A 17,534-nucleotide genomic window follows, 5' to 3' on the forward strand; every position below is an offset into this window, starting at 1 on the left:
TTCCTCCTCTTCCCCCTAGTCCTCCTCCTCCTCCTCCGCGTCCTCCTCCTCCTTCTCCGCGTCCTCTTCCTCCTCCTCCTCCTGCTCCTCCTCCTCCTCCTCTTCCTCCTCCTCCTCCTCCTCCTGCTCCTCCTCCTCCTCCTCCTCGATAAGTGTGACAACTACTGGGAAGAGGAAGAAATAGAGAAGAAAGCAGAGGAGGAGGAGGAGGAGGAGGAGGAGGAGGAGGAGGAGGAGGAGGAGATGTTCTGTTTTTATATAGTGACCACCCGTTAAACCCACGGAGAGAGAGAGAGAGAGAGAGAGAGAGAGAGAGAGAGAGATTTGGGTCAGAGTGAAAAATAGTGTAAGGGAGAGAGAGAGAGAGAGAGAGAGAGAGAGAGAGACATAAACATACAAGAAAAGTTAAGTGTGTGTGTGTGTGTGTGTGTGAGAGAGTTCTTTTTTTGCCTATGATGATATTCAAACACACACACACCTAGTACCTACAGGCAAGGTCTCTCTCTCTCTCTCTCTCTCTCTCTCTCTCTCTCTCTCTCTCTCTCTCTCTCTCTCTCACACACACACACACACACACACACACACACACACACACACACACACACACACACACACACACCAAAAAAAAAAAAAAAAAACACAAGTTTGTCAGACTGAAGAAGAAAGATTAGCGAACGATATCAATCTACCACGAGAGAGAGAGAGAGAGAGAGAGAGAGAGAGAGAGAGAGAGAGAGAGAGAGAGAGAGAGAGAGAGAGAGAGAGAGAGAAATTAGAGAATAAAAAGAGGAGGAAGAGGAAGAGGAAGAGGAAGAGGAGACTTGATAACGTTGCATAAGTCGATAGATAACACGGAAAAGGTACACACACACACACACACACACACACACACACACACACACACACACACACACACAGGACATTAGTCAAGAGGAGAGAGCAAGCGTTAAACAGCACAGAATGACACAAACAGAAGAAGAAAAAAAACACCAAACACGTACACACGAACACACACATACGTCAAACACACACACACACACACAAAAAAAATAATAATAATAATAATAACAGTACCTCCTCCCACCCCAGCGACATGACCTCCTCCCCTTCCCACCCCCGCCCCCACACGCACTCACACGCACTCACCTCTTCTGCTCCTGGTTGAAGACGAACCTGTAGATGGCGCTCATGCCGGCGAAGGCGAGGGAGAAGAGGGCCAGTTCCTTGTAGATGAGCTTGTACAGGGAGCCTTTCCACTTGAAGAGCAGCCGCGTGAACCCTCCAGAAGTCGAGGAGGCTACGTCATATTGGTAAGATACCGTCATGGCGTCCCCCCGTGGCCCCCCCGTCCCCCCCACGTCGTCCACCAGCTCTGCGCCTCGTATGACCCCCGCCCCCCTCCCCCCGGCCTCAGTGTTCCTCAGTCGCTATTCCCTTGGGACCTATCACGTGTCCATGTTGTGAAGGCTTCGTCCAGTATACACACAGTTTTCTCTAGTATAACACCCCGCCCTAGGTGTCAGGGGTACCGGGGGGGCCGTGTGGTCGATGCATGCCCCCGGTCCTCACCCCTCACACCGTCTCCCCCCGTGGTGATGGCTCTCGGGGGGAATCAGTGAGGGTCCGAGTACTCCCCTGAGGTGCCCCTGGAGTGTTGGTTCTCGGATCTTGCTGCTGTTCTCGGCGTCCCACAAACAGGGCGGGTTCACAGTCCTGCCCTGCCGTGCCCCTAAGGCGGTCCACGGTTCGCTCCCGGTTCGTCACGGCCCGTTGTAGGTTCACAGCCCGGCACTCGGCACTCCACGCGTCACATCACAGCCTGCACACTGCACTCCCCGCACGGCCTACACACGGCTTCCTGGGCCTACACACAGCACCAAGGGACTCACAGCATCTGGCGTGAACTGAACACAGGAACACCACCGCCTGTAGCCAACCCTGTGTCTTTTGGTGCCTCCCCCCTTGGCCTGGCAGGGGGGGATGGAGACAAGGGGAAGGGGGAAGAGTTGGGTGCAGGGGGGCGTGCAGGGGGTCGTGGGGAAGGGGGGAGATAGATCCGTGTTGCACATTCTGGTGAAGTAATTATAGCCAGCCAGCCAGCCAGCCAGCACCACCACCACCACCTCCACCTCCACCTCCACCTCCACCACTCGCTTCTTTAGCCCAAAACACAATGCCACACCACCACCGCCACCTCCACTACCTCCTCTCTCTTTCTATCTCTCTTTCTCTTTTTCTTTTTCTCTTTTTTTTTTTCTCTCTGTCTTCCTATCTCGTTCTCATCATTACAGCTGTCATTTACCTCCTCCTCCTCCTCCTCCTCCTCCTCCTCTTCCTCTTCTCCCTCCTCCTCCTCCTCCTCCTCCTCCTCCTCTTCCTCTTCATCATCAGCTTACCTTGATACACCTGTCGTTATATTATTGGCGCCTTTTCCTTTTTTTCTTCCTCCTCCTCCTCCTCCTCCTCCTCCTCCTCTTTCCTCACCCACCCCTCCTCTTCTCCCTTTCTCCTCCTCCTCCTCCTTCGTTTTCATTAGTTTATCTCCCTCTCTTTTCTTCTCTTCCCCCTCTTCATCTTTTCTTTTTCTCCTCCTCCTCCTCCTCCTCCTCCTCCTCCTCCTTCTCCTCCTCCTCCTCCTCCTTCGTTTTCATTAGTTTATCTCCCTCTATTTTCTTCTCTTCCCCCTCTTCATCTTTTCTTTTTCTCCACCTCCTCCTCCTCCTCCTCCTCCTACTCCTCCTCCTCTTTCTTCTCTTCCCCTCTTCATCTTTTCTTTTTCTCCTCCTCCTCCTCCTCCTCCTCCTTCTCCTCCTCCTCCTCCTCCTCCTTCGTTTTCATTAGTTTATCTCCCTCTCTTTTCTCCTCTTCCCCCTCTTCATCTTTTCTTTTTCTCCTCCTCCTCCTCCTCCTCCTCCTCCTCCTTACATTCGGAATTTGACACAGATCTTCAAGTACCTCATAAATTCAGTAACGTCGATCACTCCAATTTTCTTTTTCTCTCTTTTTTTTCGCTCGAACTGACCCGAGAACTTCAAACAACGGTCTACCAATTCAAGCGAGGCCTTGCTAACCAGACATTGACACGAGCTATTTTGGTATCAGACACGTATTTTCAGCCGCTTTGGGCTCCCACAACCACTGTTTCCCAAGGCCAGACAGGAGATGAGTCGCGTTCCCAGATGTGTTTTGTCACGTTCATGATACAGAAACCTTGTCAAACTATTACTGGATTCATAACACTACGCATGGCAATACTAATACAACAACCTCCACCAATGCCTTGTCAAACTATCACCAGGCTCATAACACTACGCATGGCAATACTAATACAACAACCTCCACCAAAGCCTTGTCAAACTATCACCAGGCTCATAACACTACCCATGGAAATACTAATACAACAACCTCCACCAATGCCTTGTCAAACTATCACCAGGCTCATAACACTACCCATGGAAATACTAACACAACAACCTCCACCAAAGCCTTGTCAAACTATCACCAGGCTCATAACACTACTAGGAGAAATACTAACACAACAACCTCCACCAAAGCCTTGTCAAACTATCACCAGGCTCATAACACTACCCATGGAAATACTAACACAACAACCTCCACCAAAGCCTTGTCAAACTATCACCAGGCTCATAACACTACCCATGGAAATACTAACACAACAACCTCCACCAAAGCCTTGTCAAACTATCACCAGGCTCATAACACTACCCATGGAAATACTAACACAACAACCTCCACCAAAGCCTTGTCAAACTATCACCAGGCTCATAACACTACCCATGGAAATACTAACACAACAACCTCCACCAAAGCCTTGTCAAACTATCACCAGGCTCATAACACTACCCATGGAAATACTAACACAACAACCTCCACCAAAGCCTTGTCAAACTATCACCAGGCTCATAACACTACCCATGGAAATACTAACACAACAACCTCCACCAAAGCCTTGTCAAACTATCACCAGGCTCATAACACTACCCATGGAAATACTAACACAACAACCTCCACCAAAGCCTTACCAAATGTGGCTGTGTAGACCTTAGAGTTATCCGTCACGGCAACAACCTTCCTGCAAAAGTTGTTAGTGCGGAAATGAACAATTCCTTAAAAAATTCGCATCTTTCGTTAGCTCGTCCCCTTAGGTATATTCAGCGCTTGCGTTAAACTATCCCGCAGGTCACTGGTACGCCTTATGAACTGGTTACGTTATAAGGCTTACTTTACGTTATAAGCTTTCAGACTGTATGTTGCCTGATCTTCCGCGTTTCCATGTTTCTCTTAGTCTTTCCCTCCTTTCCCCTCTCCTCCCTTTCCCTTTCCTCCTCTTCCTCCTCTCTCCTTTCCTTCTCTTCCTTACCTCCCTCTTCTCTCTCTCTCTCTCTCTCTCTCTCTCTCTCTCTCTCTCTCTCTCTCTCTCTCTCTCTCTCTCTCTCACACACACACACACACACACACACACACACACGCAGACACGCAGACACACACACACATAAGTCTCCCCCCCCCCCCTTTTCTCCTCCTCCTCCTCCTTCTCCTCCTCCCCCCCCCCTTTCCTCCTCCTCCCCCTCCTCCTCCTCCCCCTCCCCCCCCCGCGCTAAAACGAACCCAACCACGAGGCGAAGCAAAAATAATAAAAGAAAGAAAAAAAGAAAAAATATATAAAAAGAAAATGAGAAAAAAAATTGAGACGAAGAAAAAAAAAATGAAGGAAATAAAAGAAAAAGAAAAAGGAACCATCGAATTAGGGTTTTTATTTGTTTGTTTGTTTGTTTGTTTGTTTGTTTGTTTGTTATCTATTAAAGGTTAGGTTACAAGTGTCTGTCTATCTATCTATCTATCTATCAGTTTATTTATCAATCATGCGGAGAAGACTGCCAGGGCCGATGAGGGGAGGAGGTGGAGGAAGGAGGAAGAGGAGGAGGAGGAGGAGGAGGAGGAGGGAGGAAAGTAGAAAACATCTCCAACAGTAAGGAAGATCGTGCATTCCTCCTCCTCCTCCTCCTCCTCCTCTTCCCTTCTCCTCCTCCTCCTCTCACTCTTCTCTGTTGATTCGACCTGCAAGAAGAGAAGAAATGAGAGAGAGAGAGAGAGAGAGAGAGAGAGAGAGAGAGAGAGAGAGATTGTAGTAGTAGTAGTAGCAGTAACACTATATCACAAACACACACACACACACACACACACACACACACACACACACACACACACTCACACGCAAACTATTTTTAACTTTATTTAAGATGTACAGTGAGACTAGTATTTCGCATTCCTTACCTTAGCAGAGGCAGCAGCAGCACCAGTAGTAGTAGTAGTAGTAGTAGTAGTAGTAGTAGTAGTAGTTAGAGCCACGACCACTAGGAGACGACCTCGCAGTTGAAGTCGTCCTGGCCCCAGCACGACTTGCAGCCTTGGTTCCCCCGTGCCCAGGGCCTTCACGGGGGGGGGAGAGAGAGAGAGAGAGAGAGAGAAGATTCTGTTAAGTTTATATACACACACATTATTGTTATTCATAATTTTACTACTACTACTACTACTACTACTACTACTACTACTACTACTACTACTACTACTACTACTACTACTACTACCACCACCACCACCACCACCACTACTACTACTACTACTACTACTACTACTACTACTACTACTACTACTACTACTTCTACTACTACTACTGCTTACCTCTATCTGTCCCTCCGTGAACACACTATGAAGCATTGAATTAACTAAGGTGTGGGCGGGGGGCAGGAGGGGGGGTGGGGGGATCCTGACCTCCACCCCCTCCTCCTCCTCCTCTTCCTCCTCTTCCTCCTCCTCCTCCTTCAATCCCTTCTTCAGTTCCTTTCCTTTCTTCTTCTCTTGTTTCTCCTTCTCCTTTTTCTTCTTTTCTTCTTCTTCATTTTCTTCATCTTCTTTTTCTTCTTTCTGTGGTAATGAGAGAGAATGGCGTTATCTCTCTCTCTCTCTCTCTCTCTCTCTCTCTCTCTCTCTCTCTCTCTCTCTCTCTCTCTCTCTCTCTCTCTCTCTCTCTCTCTCTCTCTCTCTCTCTCTCTCTCTCTCTCTCTCTCTCTCTCTCTCTCTCTCTCTCTCTCTCTCTCTCTCTCTCTCTCTCTCTCTCTCTCTCTCTCTCTCTTTTTCTCCTCCCCTCTCTTCTCTCCTCTTTTTCCTCCTTTCGCTCCTCTTCTCCCCTTTTCCCTCCTCCCCATTCACCTTCCCTTTTTTCCTTCTCTTTATTCTAAGTCAAATTCACGCGCTCCAAACCGCTCATTGTTGTATTGTAAGTTATGTTAAGGATCAAGGCTGCGTCTACATCATCACTTAGCAGTATTTCTTCCGGCAGGTTTTTTCAAGGTGGTTTTAATAATGATCAACTGTTATGTGGCTGGTTTGGCATTTTCTTCCATTCCTGTGACTAAGTTAGTTAACCCGGTACCAGCGACGGGCCAAATTTGCGGCTTTACCGTGTAGCAGCGACGGGCCAAATTTGCGGCTTTACCGTGTAGCAGCGACGGGCCAAATTTGTGGCTTTACCGTGTAGCAGCGACGGGCCAAATTTGTGGCTTTACCGTGTAGCAGCGACGGGCCAAATTTGTGGCTTTACCGTGTAGCAGCGACGGGCCAAATTTGAGGCTTTACCGTGTAGCAGCGACGGGCCAAATTGTGGCTTTACCGTGTAGCGACGGGCCAAATTTGTGGCTTTACCGTGTAGCAGCGACGGGCCAAATTTGCGGCTTTACCGTGTACCAGCGACGGGCCAAATTTGTGGCTTTACCGTGTACCAGTGAATCAGTGATGGGCCAAATTTGTGGCTTTACCGTGTAGCAGCGACGGGCCAAATTTGTGGCTTTACCGTGTAGCAGCGACGGGCCAAATTTGCGGCTTTACCGTGTACCAGCGACGGGCCAAATTTGCGGCTTTACCGTGTAGCAGCGACGGGCCAAATTTGCGGCTTTACCATGTAGCAGCGACGGGCCAAATTTGTGGCTTTACCGTGTAGCAGCGACGGGCCAAATTTGCGGCTTTACCGTGTAGCAGCGACGGGCCAAATTTGCGGCTTTACCGAGTACCAGCGACGGGCCAAATTTGCGGCTTTACCGTGTACCAGCGACGGGCCAAATTTGCGGCTTTACCGAGTACCAGCGACGGGCCAAATTTGCGGCTTTACCATGTAGCAGCGACGGGCCAAATTTGCGGCTTTACCGTGTAGCAGCGACGGGCCAAATTTGTGCCATGATATAAACCCCCCAAAATAGATGATACATAATCTGGTTACAAATGCTTTGATATATATTATGAAATGGTTTGTGTGAGGGGTGATTTTTTTCTCATTTTTCTCGCGGAGTGACCATTAAGAAACATGATAACCGATGCTACCGGGTTAAAAGTGTTGCGTTTTCACTTTTTTTAACGTGGTATAAGTATTCAGCAACAGTTATGTCGTAAAAGTGATGTACAATATAATGAACAAATCCATCTGGCCACGCCCTGAAAGCGGCCAACAAGACGAGTCAGCCCAGCAGCGTCAGGCCGGGCTCCCACTGCTCCGTTTTTCGGTGGCCGTCAACGTTAATGACGTCACGAATGTCCCCGTGTGAGCAACGACAGTGGGAACCGGGCGCCGTTTCGTCCTTCGTTGTCGGCGACGTAAAAGGCGAGATATGAAATCAAGTTAACTTTTTGGTCGGCGGCGGCGGCGACCGTTCCGTAATACTGAATGTTCTAGACACCATGAAAATATGAAAGGGAAGTACTTGGATACAAAATAAAATATAGTTAGGTTTCAAGATGATAATAATTAAGATATATTTGCATTGTGTACGTCTAGTACGTGTCGTGATCAGTAATTTTCGCTGAGAACTGGAAGCGTGGCACCAACGCACACCGCTGCGCCACCCAGGTGTAAACACACCCACGGTGTGGCGGGGAGACCGGGGGAAAATACATGTAGTATTCTTCTGCTGCAGTCTCTGCACACCCGGGGGGGAATTGGCGAACCGAACTGTTTCAGTTCCCCTCCGTACCAAAATGGCATTGTGGACAGGGGGCGACTTCACTAGGCAGGCAGATGGTTGAGAATTCAATCAGTTGTTGTTTTAGTTGTTCATCAGCTGTCTGCCAGACCAGACCACAGCCTGCCTTGGACTGGGTTTCCCCACAGCTCCCTTGTAGTGCGTGACGTGTTGTCCGCGAGTGTGCTCGTCATGCCACACCACATGTAATGCTCTGCAGCATTCAATAATAATTTTAAGGCTTGAAATAATTGTTGGCGTGGCCAGAACCTTCGCCTCCTCCTAGCCGGCCTGCCTCCCACCCGGCGCCAAGTACACAAAGAAGTCGCTGTCGTCCACGCGGTCCGTGCTCTGTTTGTCAACAAGGACTCCATCTCCGTGCCGAGCGCCCGCCGTTTTGTTGACGCCATTTTGACGTCATTAACGTCAACGGATGGTAGGAACCCGGCCTTAATAAAGACTGATACGACGTTTAAAGAATTAGAAGCAATAGTATTTTCTTACGTTACTGAAGAACTTTTGGGGGATTATTCTTGACTTCATATGAAATTCTACCTTATATGTGTGTGAAGGGGGCTTACCTTGGTCCTGGGGGGGCCGCCAGCAGCCACCCAGGTGCTGTTGGGGGAGAAGGCGTCCTGCAGGAGGTCTTGGGCGAAGGACCTCTTGAATATCCTTTGTTTCATGACGTTCTTACATGGAGGGGGACGAGGACGAGGAGGAGAGAGAGGAGAAGAAGAAGAAAAAGAAGAAGAAGAAGAAGAAGAAGAAGAAGAAGAAGAAGGAGAAGAAGAAGATGAGAGAGATTGAGGAGTAGTTGGAGGAGAAGAAGAAGAAGAAGAAGGAGAAGAAGGACTCATCTGTGTGTTCCCTTCATCACCCTTCCTTCTCTCCTCCTCCTCCTCCTCTTCCTCCTCCTCCTCCTCCTCCTCCTCTTCATCATACAAATAAGACTCATAAAATTCTTCAGCATATTCTTCTAACTTCCAAATATCAGAGGGAAGACCAGCCTCCTCCTCCTCCTCCTCCTCCACCTCCTCCTCTTCCTCCTCCTCCACCAGCGTCCCGTAGTCCACCTCGTTACTCGCATAGGAAATGAAGCCCTGTAAAAAAGGCGGAATATTAGGAAGTGTCGAACAAATGTAAACAAAGGGAGGAGTTATAGACGTCGTGAAAAACAAGTGACTGTCAGAGGCTATAAGTGACAGGAGACAAGTGACTAACGCGTGTAAACAAGCCTGACATAACGAGAGAGAGAGAAAGAGAGAGAGAGAGAGAGAATGACTACTTTTTTATTCCTCTCTCTCATCTTTCTTTCTTTTCTTCTTTTCTCTTCTTCCCTTCCTTCCTCCTCTCTTTCCCTTCCTTCTTTCTTTCCTCCATTTTTCCTTCTATCCTTTCCCTTCTTTCTTTCCTTCTTCCCTCCTTCCCTCCATCCCTAATCTCTTTTCTTTACTTCTTTCTTCCTTTCCTTTTTTCCTCTCCTTCCTTCCCTACTCCTTCCCTTCCTTCCCATCCCTTCTTTCCTTCCATCCTCTCTCCTTTCCCTCCCTCCGCCATCCTTTCCTCCCTCCTCTTCCTCCTCCTTTCCCTTCCTTCCTACCTCTCCTTCCTTAAGAACATAAGAACGTAAGGAGTCTGCAAGAGGCCGGTAGGTCTGTACAAGGCAGCTCCTGTGAACCTAACCCCACCTAACCTCACTATCCATGAATTTATCCAACCTCTTCTTGAATGTGTCTATGGTATTGGCACCCACAACATGACTGCCAGGCCTGTTCCACTCATCCACCACTCTTAGTAAACCAGTTCTTGCCTATGTCTTTGTTGAATCTGAATTTATCTAACTTATACCCATTGCTACGTAACTAACCAAAACCCTATTAACATCCCCCTTATTAAAGCCCTTCATCCATTTATAAACTTCAATCAAGTCTCCTCGCAACCTTCGCCTTTTTAGAGAATGCAGAATTAATTGTTTAAGTCTTTCCTCATATGGCAAGTTTCTCACCCTTCAATCATCTCTGTCATCCTCCTCTGTACAGATTCTAACACCTTGATATCCATTCTGTAGTAGGGTGACCAGAACTGCACTGCATAATCGAGGTGAGGTCGGACTAGTGCTAAGTAAAGCTTGGGGATGACTTCAGGGCTCCTATTGCTTACACTCCTTGAATGAATCCCAAAACCCTGTTAGCACTCTTCCTAGCCTGATGCATTGAGCCCTTATCCATTCTTTAGTAGGGTGACCAGAACTGCACTCTATATTCGAGATGAGGTCTGACTAGTGCTAAGTAAAGTTTGAGGATGACTTCAGGGCTCCTATTGCTTACACTCCTTGAATGAAGCCCAGCACCCTGTTTGCACGGTTCCTAGCCTTAATGCACTGATCCTTTATCCATTCTATAGTAGGGTGACCAGAACTGCACCGCATACTCGAGATGAGGTCTAACTAGTGCTAAGTAAAGCTTGAGGATGACTTCAGCGCTCCTATTGCTTACACTCCTTGAATGAACCCCAGCACCCTGTTTGCACGGTTCCAAGCCTGAATGCATTGAGCCCTATTCCATTCTGTAGTAGGGTGACCAGAACTGCACCGCATACTCGAGATGAGGTCTGACTAGTGCTAAGTAAAGCTTGAGGATGACTTCAGCGCTCCTATTGCTTACACTCCTTGAATGAACCCCAGCACCCTGTTTGCACGGTTCCTAGGGCTGTATTCTAAGACACCATCGCTTCTCACATCAACTATTTCTAAAGGTCAAAGAGGGGATCAATCGGGTCTTCGTGAGTGTTTTTTAAGGTTCATGGCACAGAAGAAGGGTCAAATTACCACCAGGGTCATAAAACTACCCCTGGAAAGGCCTACAGCTCCTACGAAAGCCATGTCAAATATGTGAACTTGGGCGACGAAATGTTTTAAAATACGACCCCTAGCCTGAATGCCCTGAGCCCTTAGATAGAGGTCCCCCTCCGACCCATTCCTTACCAGCTCCCCCAGCCGCCTGCACACACTCCCAGGGGTCAGGTCCACGGGGGGTCCTACGGGGGGGTCCTGAAGGGGGTCCAGGCTCCCCAATGCGTGACGGGACAGCAAGATGGCGGACCTAACCTCGCTGACCCCCAGTAAGCCCACCAGCTCCACGGGGGCTGGCCTGGGGGAGGGGAAGGGGGGTGTTAGGGGAGTAGGGTGGTGGTGGTGGTGGTGATGATGATGATGATGATGATGATGATGATACTACTACTACTACTACTACTACTACTACTACTACTACTACTACTACTACTACTACTACAACTACTACTACTACTACTACTACTACTACTACTACTACTACTACTACTACAACAATATCAATCATTCTCTCTCTCTCTCTCTCTCTCTCTCTCTCTCTCTCTCTCTCTCTCTCTCTCTCTCTCTCTCTCTCTCTCTCTCTCTCTCTCACCCTTCCTCTTTCTTGTATCTCGCAACGTAGGCAGATAATAGATTGTTGTTGTTGTTGTTGTTGTTGTTGTTGTTGTTGTTGTTGTTGTCGTCAATGCGAAGGTTGTGTTTGTCTTTTTTTGGAGACTGAATAACCGGGCCGACCACGTTCCTGTTGAGAGAGAGAGAGAGAGAGAGAGAGAGAGAGAGAGAGAGAGAGAGAGAGAGATTATTCGGTAACACGTAAACAATCGGAAACACAAACAAACAAACAAACAAACAATAAACCAATAAGAAATGTCAAACTAATTTTTTTTCTCTATTTTCTTTATTTTTCTTAATTTTTTCTTATTTTTTGTTTGTTTTTCTTCACTTATTCATATTTTTTTTGCTTCCCTTTCTTCCTCTTTCTTCCCCTTTCTTCCTCCTCTTCTTCCCTTCCTTATCTTCTTCCTTCTCTCCTCCCTTCCTTCTTCTCCTCCCTCCCTTCCTTCCTCTCTTCATTCCTTTTTTCTTCCCTTCTTCCTCCCCTTTCTTCCTCCTCTTCTTCCCTTCCTTATCTTCTTCCTTTCCTTCTCTCCTCCTTCCCTTCTTCTCTCCTCCCTTCCTCTCTTCAGTCCTTTTCTCTTCCCTTCTTCCTCCCCTTTCTTCCTCCTCTTCTTCCCTTCCTTATCTTCTTCCTTCTCTCTTCCCTCCCTCCCTTCCTTCCTCTCTTCATTCTTTTTTTCTTCCCTTCTTCCTCCTCTTCTTCCCTTCCTTATCTTCTTCCTTCTCTCTTCCCTCCCTCCCTTCCTCTTCATTCCTTTTTTCTTCCCTTCCTCCTTTCCTTCCTTCTTTCCTCCATTTTCCCTCCTATTCTACCCTCCCTTCCTCTTTTGTTCCCTCCTTTCCATTACTCCTCCCTCCCTTCCTCCCTTCCCTCCAATTTCCCTTTTCTCCTTTCCTTCCTTCCTTCCTTCGCTCTTTCTCTCCTTTCTCCCTTCTGTTATCTCTCCTTTCCTCTCTCCTCCTTTCCCCTCCCTTCCTCTCTTCTCTCCAGTCTTCCTTCTCTCCTTTCTCTACCCCTTTCCCTCCTTTCCTCTCTCTCACTCCTTTCCCTCTCTTCCTCTCTTCTTTCCAGTCTCCCATCTCTTCTTTCTCTCCCCCTTTCCATCCTTTCCCTTCTTTTTCTATATCATTTTCCCTCTTATCTGTTTAACACATGTTCCCTCACCTTCTCTTCGCCAGCAGGTGTTGTATGGCGTCCCTGCGGGTGAGGTGCGCGGTGGAGTCCAGCAGGAGGAGGGAGTCTGCGCCCATGCCCCTCACACGCCGCCTGCAGAAGGGGTCGACGGCGGAGTGGAAGGAGGGAAGGAAGAAATGGGTGAGTATATCTTAAAATAATGTGTCTTCCGTTTTCTTGGTCTTTTTAGCGTGGACTATGATTTTTTGAACGATTGGGGGGAGGGGGAGAGAGAGAGAGAGAGAGAGAGAGAGAGAGAGAGAGAGAGAGAGAGAGAGACGTTTTTTCTTGATATTTTCAGCGTGGACTATGATGTTTTGAAGGAGGAGGGGGGCGGGGAGAGAGAGAGAGAGAGAGAGAGAGAGAGAGAGAGAGAGACTTTTTCTTGATCTTTTCAGCGTGGACTATGATATTTTGGAGGGGGGGGGGGTGACAGGAGAGAGAGAGAGAGAGAGAGAGAGAGAGAGAGAGAGAGAGAGAGAGAGTATTCAGTAACATGTAAATATTCGGGAAGAGAAAAAAAAAAGTTTAACAATAAGAAATGTCAGTAATTTTTTCTTTATTTTTCTCATTTTTCTCTTTTTTTCCCATCCCCTTCTATTTCTTCCCCTTCTTCTTCTTCCCTTCCTTCTTCCTTCCCTTCCCTTCCCTTCCCTTTCTTTCCCTTCCCTTCCCTTTCCTTCCCTTCCCTTCCCTTTCTTTACCTTCCCATCCCTTCCCTTCCCTTCCCTTTCATCCCCTTCCTTTCCTTCCTTCCTCCTTCCTCTTCCCTTCCTTCCTTCCTTCCTTCCTTCCCTTCCTTTCTTTCCTTCCTTCCTTCCCTTCCCTTCTATTCCTTCCTTTCCTTTCTTTCCTTCCTTTCCTTCCTTCCTTCCTTCCCTCCAGTCCTTCCCTCCCTTCCTTCCCTCCATTCCTTCCCTTCCCTTCCTTTCATCCCCTTCCTTCCTTCCCTTCCTTTCATCCTCCTTCCTTCCTTCCTTCCTTCCTTTCCTTCTCTCTCTTCCATCCCCTTCCTTTCCTTTCCCTTCCCTTCCATCCCCCTCCTTTCCCTTTCCTTTCCTTGCCTTTCCTTCCCTTCCCTTCCCTTCCCTTCCCTAACATTCCCTTCCCTTCCCTTCCCTTCCCTTCTATTCCCTTCCCTTCCCTTCCCTTCTTTAACTTTATATTTTTTTGCTTCCCTTTTTTCCGTTCTTCCTCCTCTTCTTCCCTTCCTTATCTTCTTCCTTTCCTTCTCTCCTCCCTTCTCCCTCCCCTCCTCTCTTCATTCCTATTTTCTTCCCTTCCTCCTTTCCTTCCTTCTTTCCTCCATTTTCCCTCCCTCTCTTTTCCCTCCTCTCCATTATTCCTCCCTCCCTTCCTCATCCCTCCAATTTTCCTTTTTCTCCTTCCTTCCTTCCTTCCTTCCTTCGCTCCTTCTCTCCTTTCTCCCTTCTGTTATCCCTCCTCTCCCCTCCCCCACTCCTTTCCCCTCCCTCCCTCTCTTCTTTCCGGGAAAATGGGAGAGGGTGCCTTTGAAATCTTCCTCTCGTTTTCTTTTCTGATATTCTCAACGTGGACTATAGTATTTTTCCGGTGCACTTGTTCTTCATATTCATTATCATATATTTGCTCAGACACACTAAAACACACGTATATATCACAATTGTATATCTGGCTTGCATTAGACGTTTTGGTGCAAGCGTCTCATCATCATCATCACTTCATCAGATTATAATTCACCAGGCAATACTACTACTACTACTACTACTACTACTACTACTACTACTACTACTCTGTGTTGTATAAGTTTGGTACTGTTGATAGGTGATGAATTGGGAGATAGATAAATGCTGTTGACAGATATGCGAAGAAATAGGTTCACAGCGAAGAAATTAGCAATCATTTAGGCCTATATTCTCAAGTATTTGGGGGCCTATACACAAACGTTGGGTATGGCTTTGAAGAGGAGAAGAAACGCAAAATAGGAAATAGAAGAAAAGAGGAAGGAAGGAAGGAAAGGAAAGGAAGGAAAGGAGGGGAAAGGAAGGAAGGAAGGAATGGAAAGGAAAGGGGGGGAAAGGAAGGGAAGGAAAGGAAAGGAAAGGAATGGAAAGGAAAGGAAAGGAAAGGAAAGGGAAAGGAAGGGAAAGGAAAGGAAAGGAAAGGAAAGGAAAGGAAAGGAAAGGAAAGGAAAGGGGAGGAAAGGAAGGGAAGGAAAGGAAAGGAAAGGAAAGGAAAGGAAAGGAAAGGAAAGAGGAGGAATAAAGGGAAGAGAAGGGAAGGAAAAAAGGAAGGGAAGGATATGGAAGGAAAGGAAAGAAAAGGGAAGGGGATGGAAGGGAAGTGAAAGATAAGGGAAGGGAAAGGAAGGGAAGGGAAAGGAAATGAAAGGAAAGGATGGGAAGGGAAGAGAAATAAAAATAAAAAGGGAAGAGAAAGGATGTGAAAAAGGAAGAGAAGGGAGGAAAGGAAAGAAGAAGGGAGGTAAATGAAGGGGGTAGAAAGGGGAATGAAATGAAAGGTTAAGGAAGAAAAGGAAAGAAAAAGAAAAATGAGGAGAGAATGAGAGAGAGAAGAAAATAAGGAGGAGGACGAAGAGAAGGAAAGAAGGAAAGAGAGGGGAAAGGAAGAGAAAAAAAGAGGAAAAAAAAGACACACACACACACACACACACACACACACACACACACACACACACACACACACACACACACACACACTCACCACAGCTCAGAGTTAGCCAGGGAGGTGTTTCGCTCCGCACCAATCAGCACACAGCTTGCATATTTGTGACCCGACCCCCGCACGAACCTGGTGACCTGGAACAAGCAAACAAGCACACAATTAGACAGGTAAAAACAGCTCCAGGTCAAACAATCGCTATTTACATGTTTTTTTTCTCTCTCTCTCTCTCTCTCTCTCTCTCTCTCTCTCTCTCTCTCTCTCTCTCTCTCTCTCTCTCTCTCTCTCTCTCTCTCTCTCTCTCTCTCTCTCTCTCTCTCTCTCTCTATCTATCACACACACACACACACACACACACACACACACACACACACACCTGGTTCAGTACGTGTTGGGGTGCGCGGCGAGACAAGTAGAAGATGAGGTGTGTCTTTGGTTTAGGGAAAGACAGCTGTGAAAACCTCCGCAGGAACACGCCGAAGAAGGGAACGCCGCCCCCTCTCCCTCCCCCCTTCACCACCACCACCACCACCATGACTTGTGGTGGTGGTGGTGGTGGTGGTGGTGGTGGTGAGTGTTCCTTCTGTCGTTTTCCTTCTTTCTTTTTCTTTTCTTCCTGTGAATTGATGATGATAATAATAATAATAGTAATGATGATGATGATGATGATTGAGAATGCTTATGGTGATATATCTTTTCAAATTGTTGCTGTAGTAGTAGTAGTAGTAGTAGTAGTAGTAGTAGTAGTAGTAGTAGTAGTAGTAGTAGTAGTAGCAACAATGACAAGAAGAAAAGGAAGAAGAAGAGGAAGAAGAAGAAGAAGAAAAAGAAGTAAAAGAAGAAGAAGAAGAAAAGGAAGAAGAAGAGGAAGAAGAAGAAGAAGAAAAAAAAGTAAAAGAAGAAGAAGCAGAAGAAGTAAAAGAAAAGAAGAAGAAGAAGAAAAAGAAAAAAAGGAAAAGACGAAGAAGAAAAAAAAGAAAAAGAAAAAGAAAAGAAAAAGAAAAGAAAAAGAAGAAGAAGAAGAAAAAGACGACGAAGAAGAAGAAGAAGAAAAAGAAGAAGAAGAAGAAGAAGAACAACAACAACAACAACAACAACAACTCACCGTCCTTAAGGGTTCGTCCAGGCAGTGTTGACATGGAACCTTCGCCCCTACCTCCCTCCCGACCAGGCTGAGGAGCAGGGGGGCAGGAGGGGGCAGGGGTGAAGGAGGAGGAAGGCGCTCCTCCTCACTCCCCCCCACCCCCACCACCAACCCCCCGTCGGCTGACTGTCTGTATGTGAACGTGTCTGTGAGAGAGAGAGAGAGAGAGAGAGAGAGAGAGAGAGAGAGAGAGAGAGAGTCTTATTTATACGTTCATAGACTAAGGTGTACATACATACATACATACATACATACACTCACGATATTAGCAAAATTCTGAATGATTTAAAAGAACATATTGTATTCTCCTTGTAGTAGTAGTAGTAATACTAGTAATAGTAGTAGTAGTAGTAATAGTAGTAATAGTAGTAGTAGTAGTAGTAGTAGTAGTAGTAGTAGTAGTGGTAGTAGTGGTAGTAGTAGTAGTAGTAGTAGTAGTAGTAGTAGTAGTAGTAGTAGTAGTAGTAGCACTATCAAAAACGTCCATTCCTTCCTTTTCCTTCCTTCCCTCTGTCATACCTTCCTTCCTTATTTCCTTCCTTCTTTCCTTCCTTCCTTCATTCATTCATTCCCTCCATTCCTCCCTTCCTTCTTTCCTTCCTTCCTTCCCTCCTTCATTCATTCCCTCCATTCCTCCCTTCCTTCTTTCCTTCCTTCCTTCCCTCCTTCATTCATTCCCTCCATTCCTTCCTTCCTTCTTTCCTTCTGTCCTTCCTTCCTTCACTCATTCCCTCCATTTCTTCCTTCCTTCCTTCGAGGGAGGAAGGAAGGAGGAATGAGAGAGAGTAAGCGGTCAGGAGGGAGACAAACAAAGAAGAAGGGAAAGACGGAAGGGAAGGAGAGAAAAAAGGAAGGAAGTTAAGGAAGGAGGGAAGGAAGGATGAAGGAGGGTGAGCAGGAGGTCGTAAAAAGTGATATGGAAAAATCAACAAGTCAACTCACCGCGCCTTCAAAAACGGGTCGCAAGAGTTAAACATATCCCACATAACTTATAAACTACTAATACAACGTTTAAGTCTCGGTAAAGATCCTGCCACATTCACGACTAACAAACTA

General features: G+C 47.0%; 3 protein-coding genes and 1 long non-coding RNA gene across 8 annotated transcripts in view; 1 reads left to right on the forward strand and 3 right to left on the reverse strand.

The window, feature by feature from the left end:
- LOC126992696 (bestrophin-2-like) overlaps window positions 1-2,093 on the reverse strand; it is a 113,336-nt gene extending 111,243 nt beyond the window's left edge. The window contains exon 1 of one of the 2 annotated variants that reach the window (XM_050851508.1): window positions 1,147-2,093. In XM_050851508.1, the coding sequence (XP_050707465.1) occupies window positions 1,147-1,325 (179 nt within the window). In that variant the 5' untranslated portion in view covers window positions 1,326-2,093. The remainder of the gene's footprint in view (window positions 1-1,146) is intronic. The other variant, XM_050851509.1, reaches the window with a different exon arrangement.
- A 2,726-nt stretch (window positions 2,094-4,819) lies between these two features.
- On the reverse strand, window positions 4,820-5,942 carry LOC126992706 (uncharacterized). The gene is made up of 3 exons (XR_007746910.1): window positions 5,704-5,942; window positions 5,296-5,451; window positions 4,820-5,079 (listed from the first exon to the last, which is right to left on the reverse strand). It is a non-coding gene; the product is annotated as an uncharacterized LOC126992706 (long non-coding RNA).
- A 910-nt stretch (window positions 5,943-6,852) lies between these two features.
- On the reverse strand, window positions 6,853-16,525 carry LOC126992699 (kinesin-related protein 6-like). The gene is made up of 7 exons (XM_050851514.1): window positions 16,440-16,525; window positions 15,711-15,950; window positions 15,377-15,471; window positions 12,665-12,766; window positions 11,474-11,623; window positions 11,017-11,182; window positions 6,853-9,133 (listed from the first exon to the last, which is right to left on the reverse strand). The coding sequence occupies exons 2-7, from the start codon at window positions 15,867-15,869 to the stop codon at window positions 8,582-8,584; spliced, it is 1,224 nt and encodes a 407-aa protein (XP_050707471.1). The 5' UTR covers window positions 15,870-15,950; window positions 16,440-16,525; the 3' UTR covers window positions 6,853-8,581.
- LOC126992698 (uncharacterized) overlaps window positions 12,683-17,534 on the forward strand; it is a 94,260-nt gene continuing 89,408 nt past the window's right edge. For 3 of the 4 annotated variants that reach the window (XR_007746899.1, XM_050851510.1, XM_050851511.1), the window contains exon 1: window positions 12,691-12,814. The gene's annotated coding sequence lies outside the window, so the exon portion shown is untranslated. Of the gene's footprint in view, window positions 12,815-17,534 lie in introns of all 4 variants that reach the window. The other variant, XM_050851512.1, reaches the window with a different exon arrangement.

The sequence above is a fragment of the Eriocheir sinensis genome, unplaced genomic scaffold, assembly GCF_024679095.1.
Source record: "Eriocheir sinensis breed Jianghai 21 unplaced genomic scaffold, ASM2467909v1 Scaffold5, whole genome shotgun sequence".
In the NCBI taxonomy this organism is placed as follows: domain Eukaryota; kingdom Metazoa; phylum Arthropoda; class Malacostraca; order Decapoda; family Varunidae; genus Eriocheir; species Eriocheir sinensis.

Excerpts from the sequence above, each read along its gene's own strand:
- LOC126992699 (XM_050851514.1), bottom strand. The coding sequence starts at position 15,869 with ATGGTGGTGGTGGTGGTGGTGAAGGGGGGAGGGAGAGGGGGCGGCGTT. Across the intron at positions 12,767-15,376 it reads CTGGCTAACTCTGAGCTGTG|GCGGCGTGTGAGGGGCATGG; the intron begins GTGAGTGTGTGT and ends CCCCTTCTGCAG. Across the intron at positions 11,183-11,473 it reads AGATACAAGAAAGAGGAAGG|GCCAGCCCCCGTGGAGCTGG; the intron begins GTGAGAGAGAGA and ends CCCCTCCCCCAG.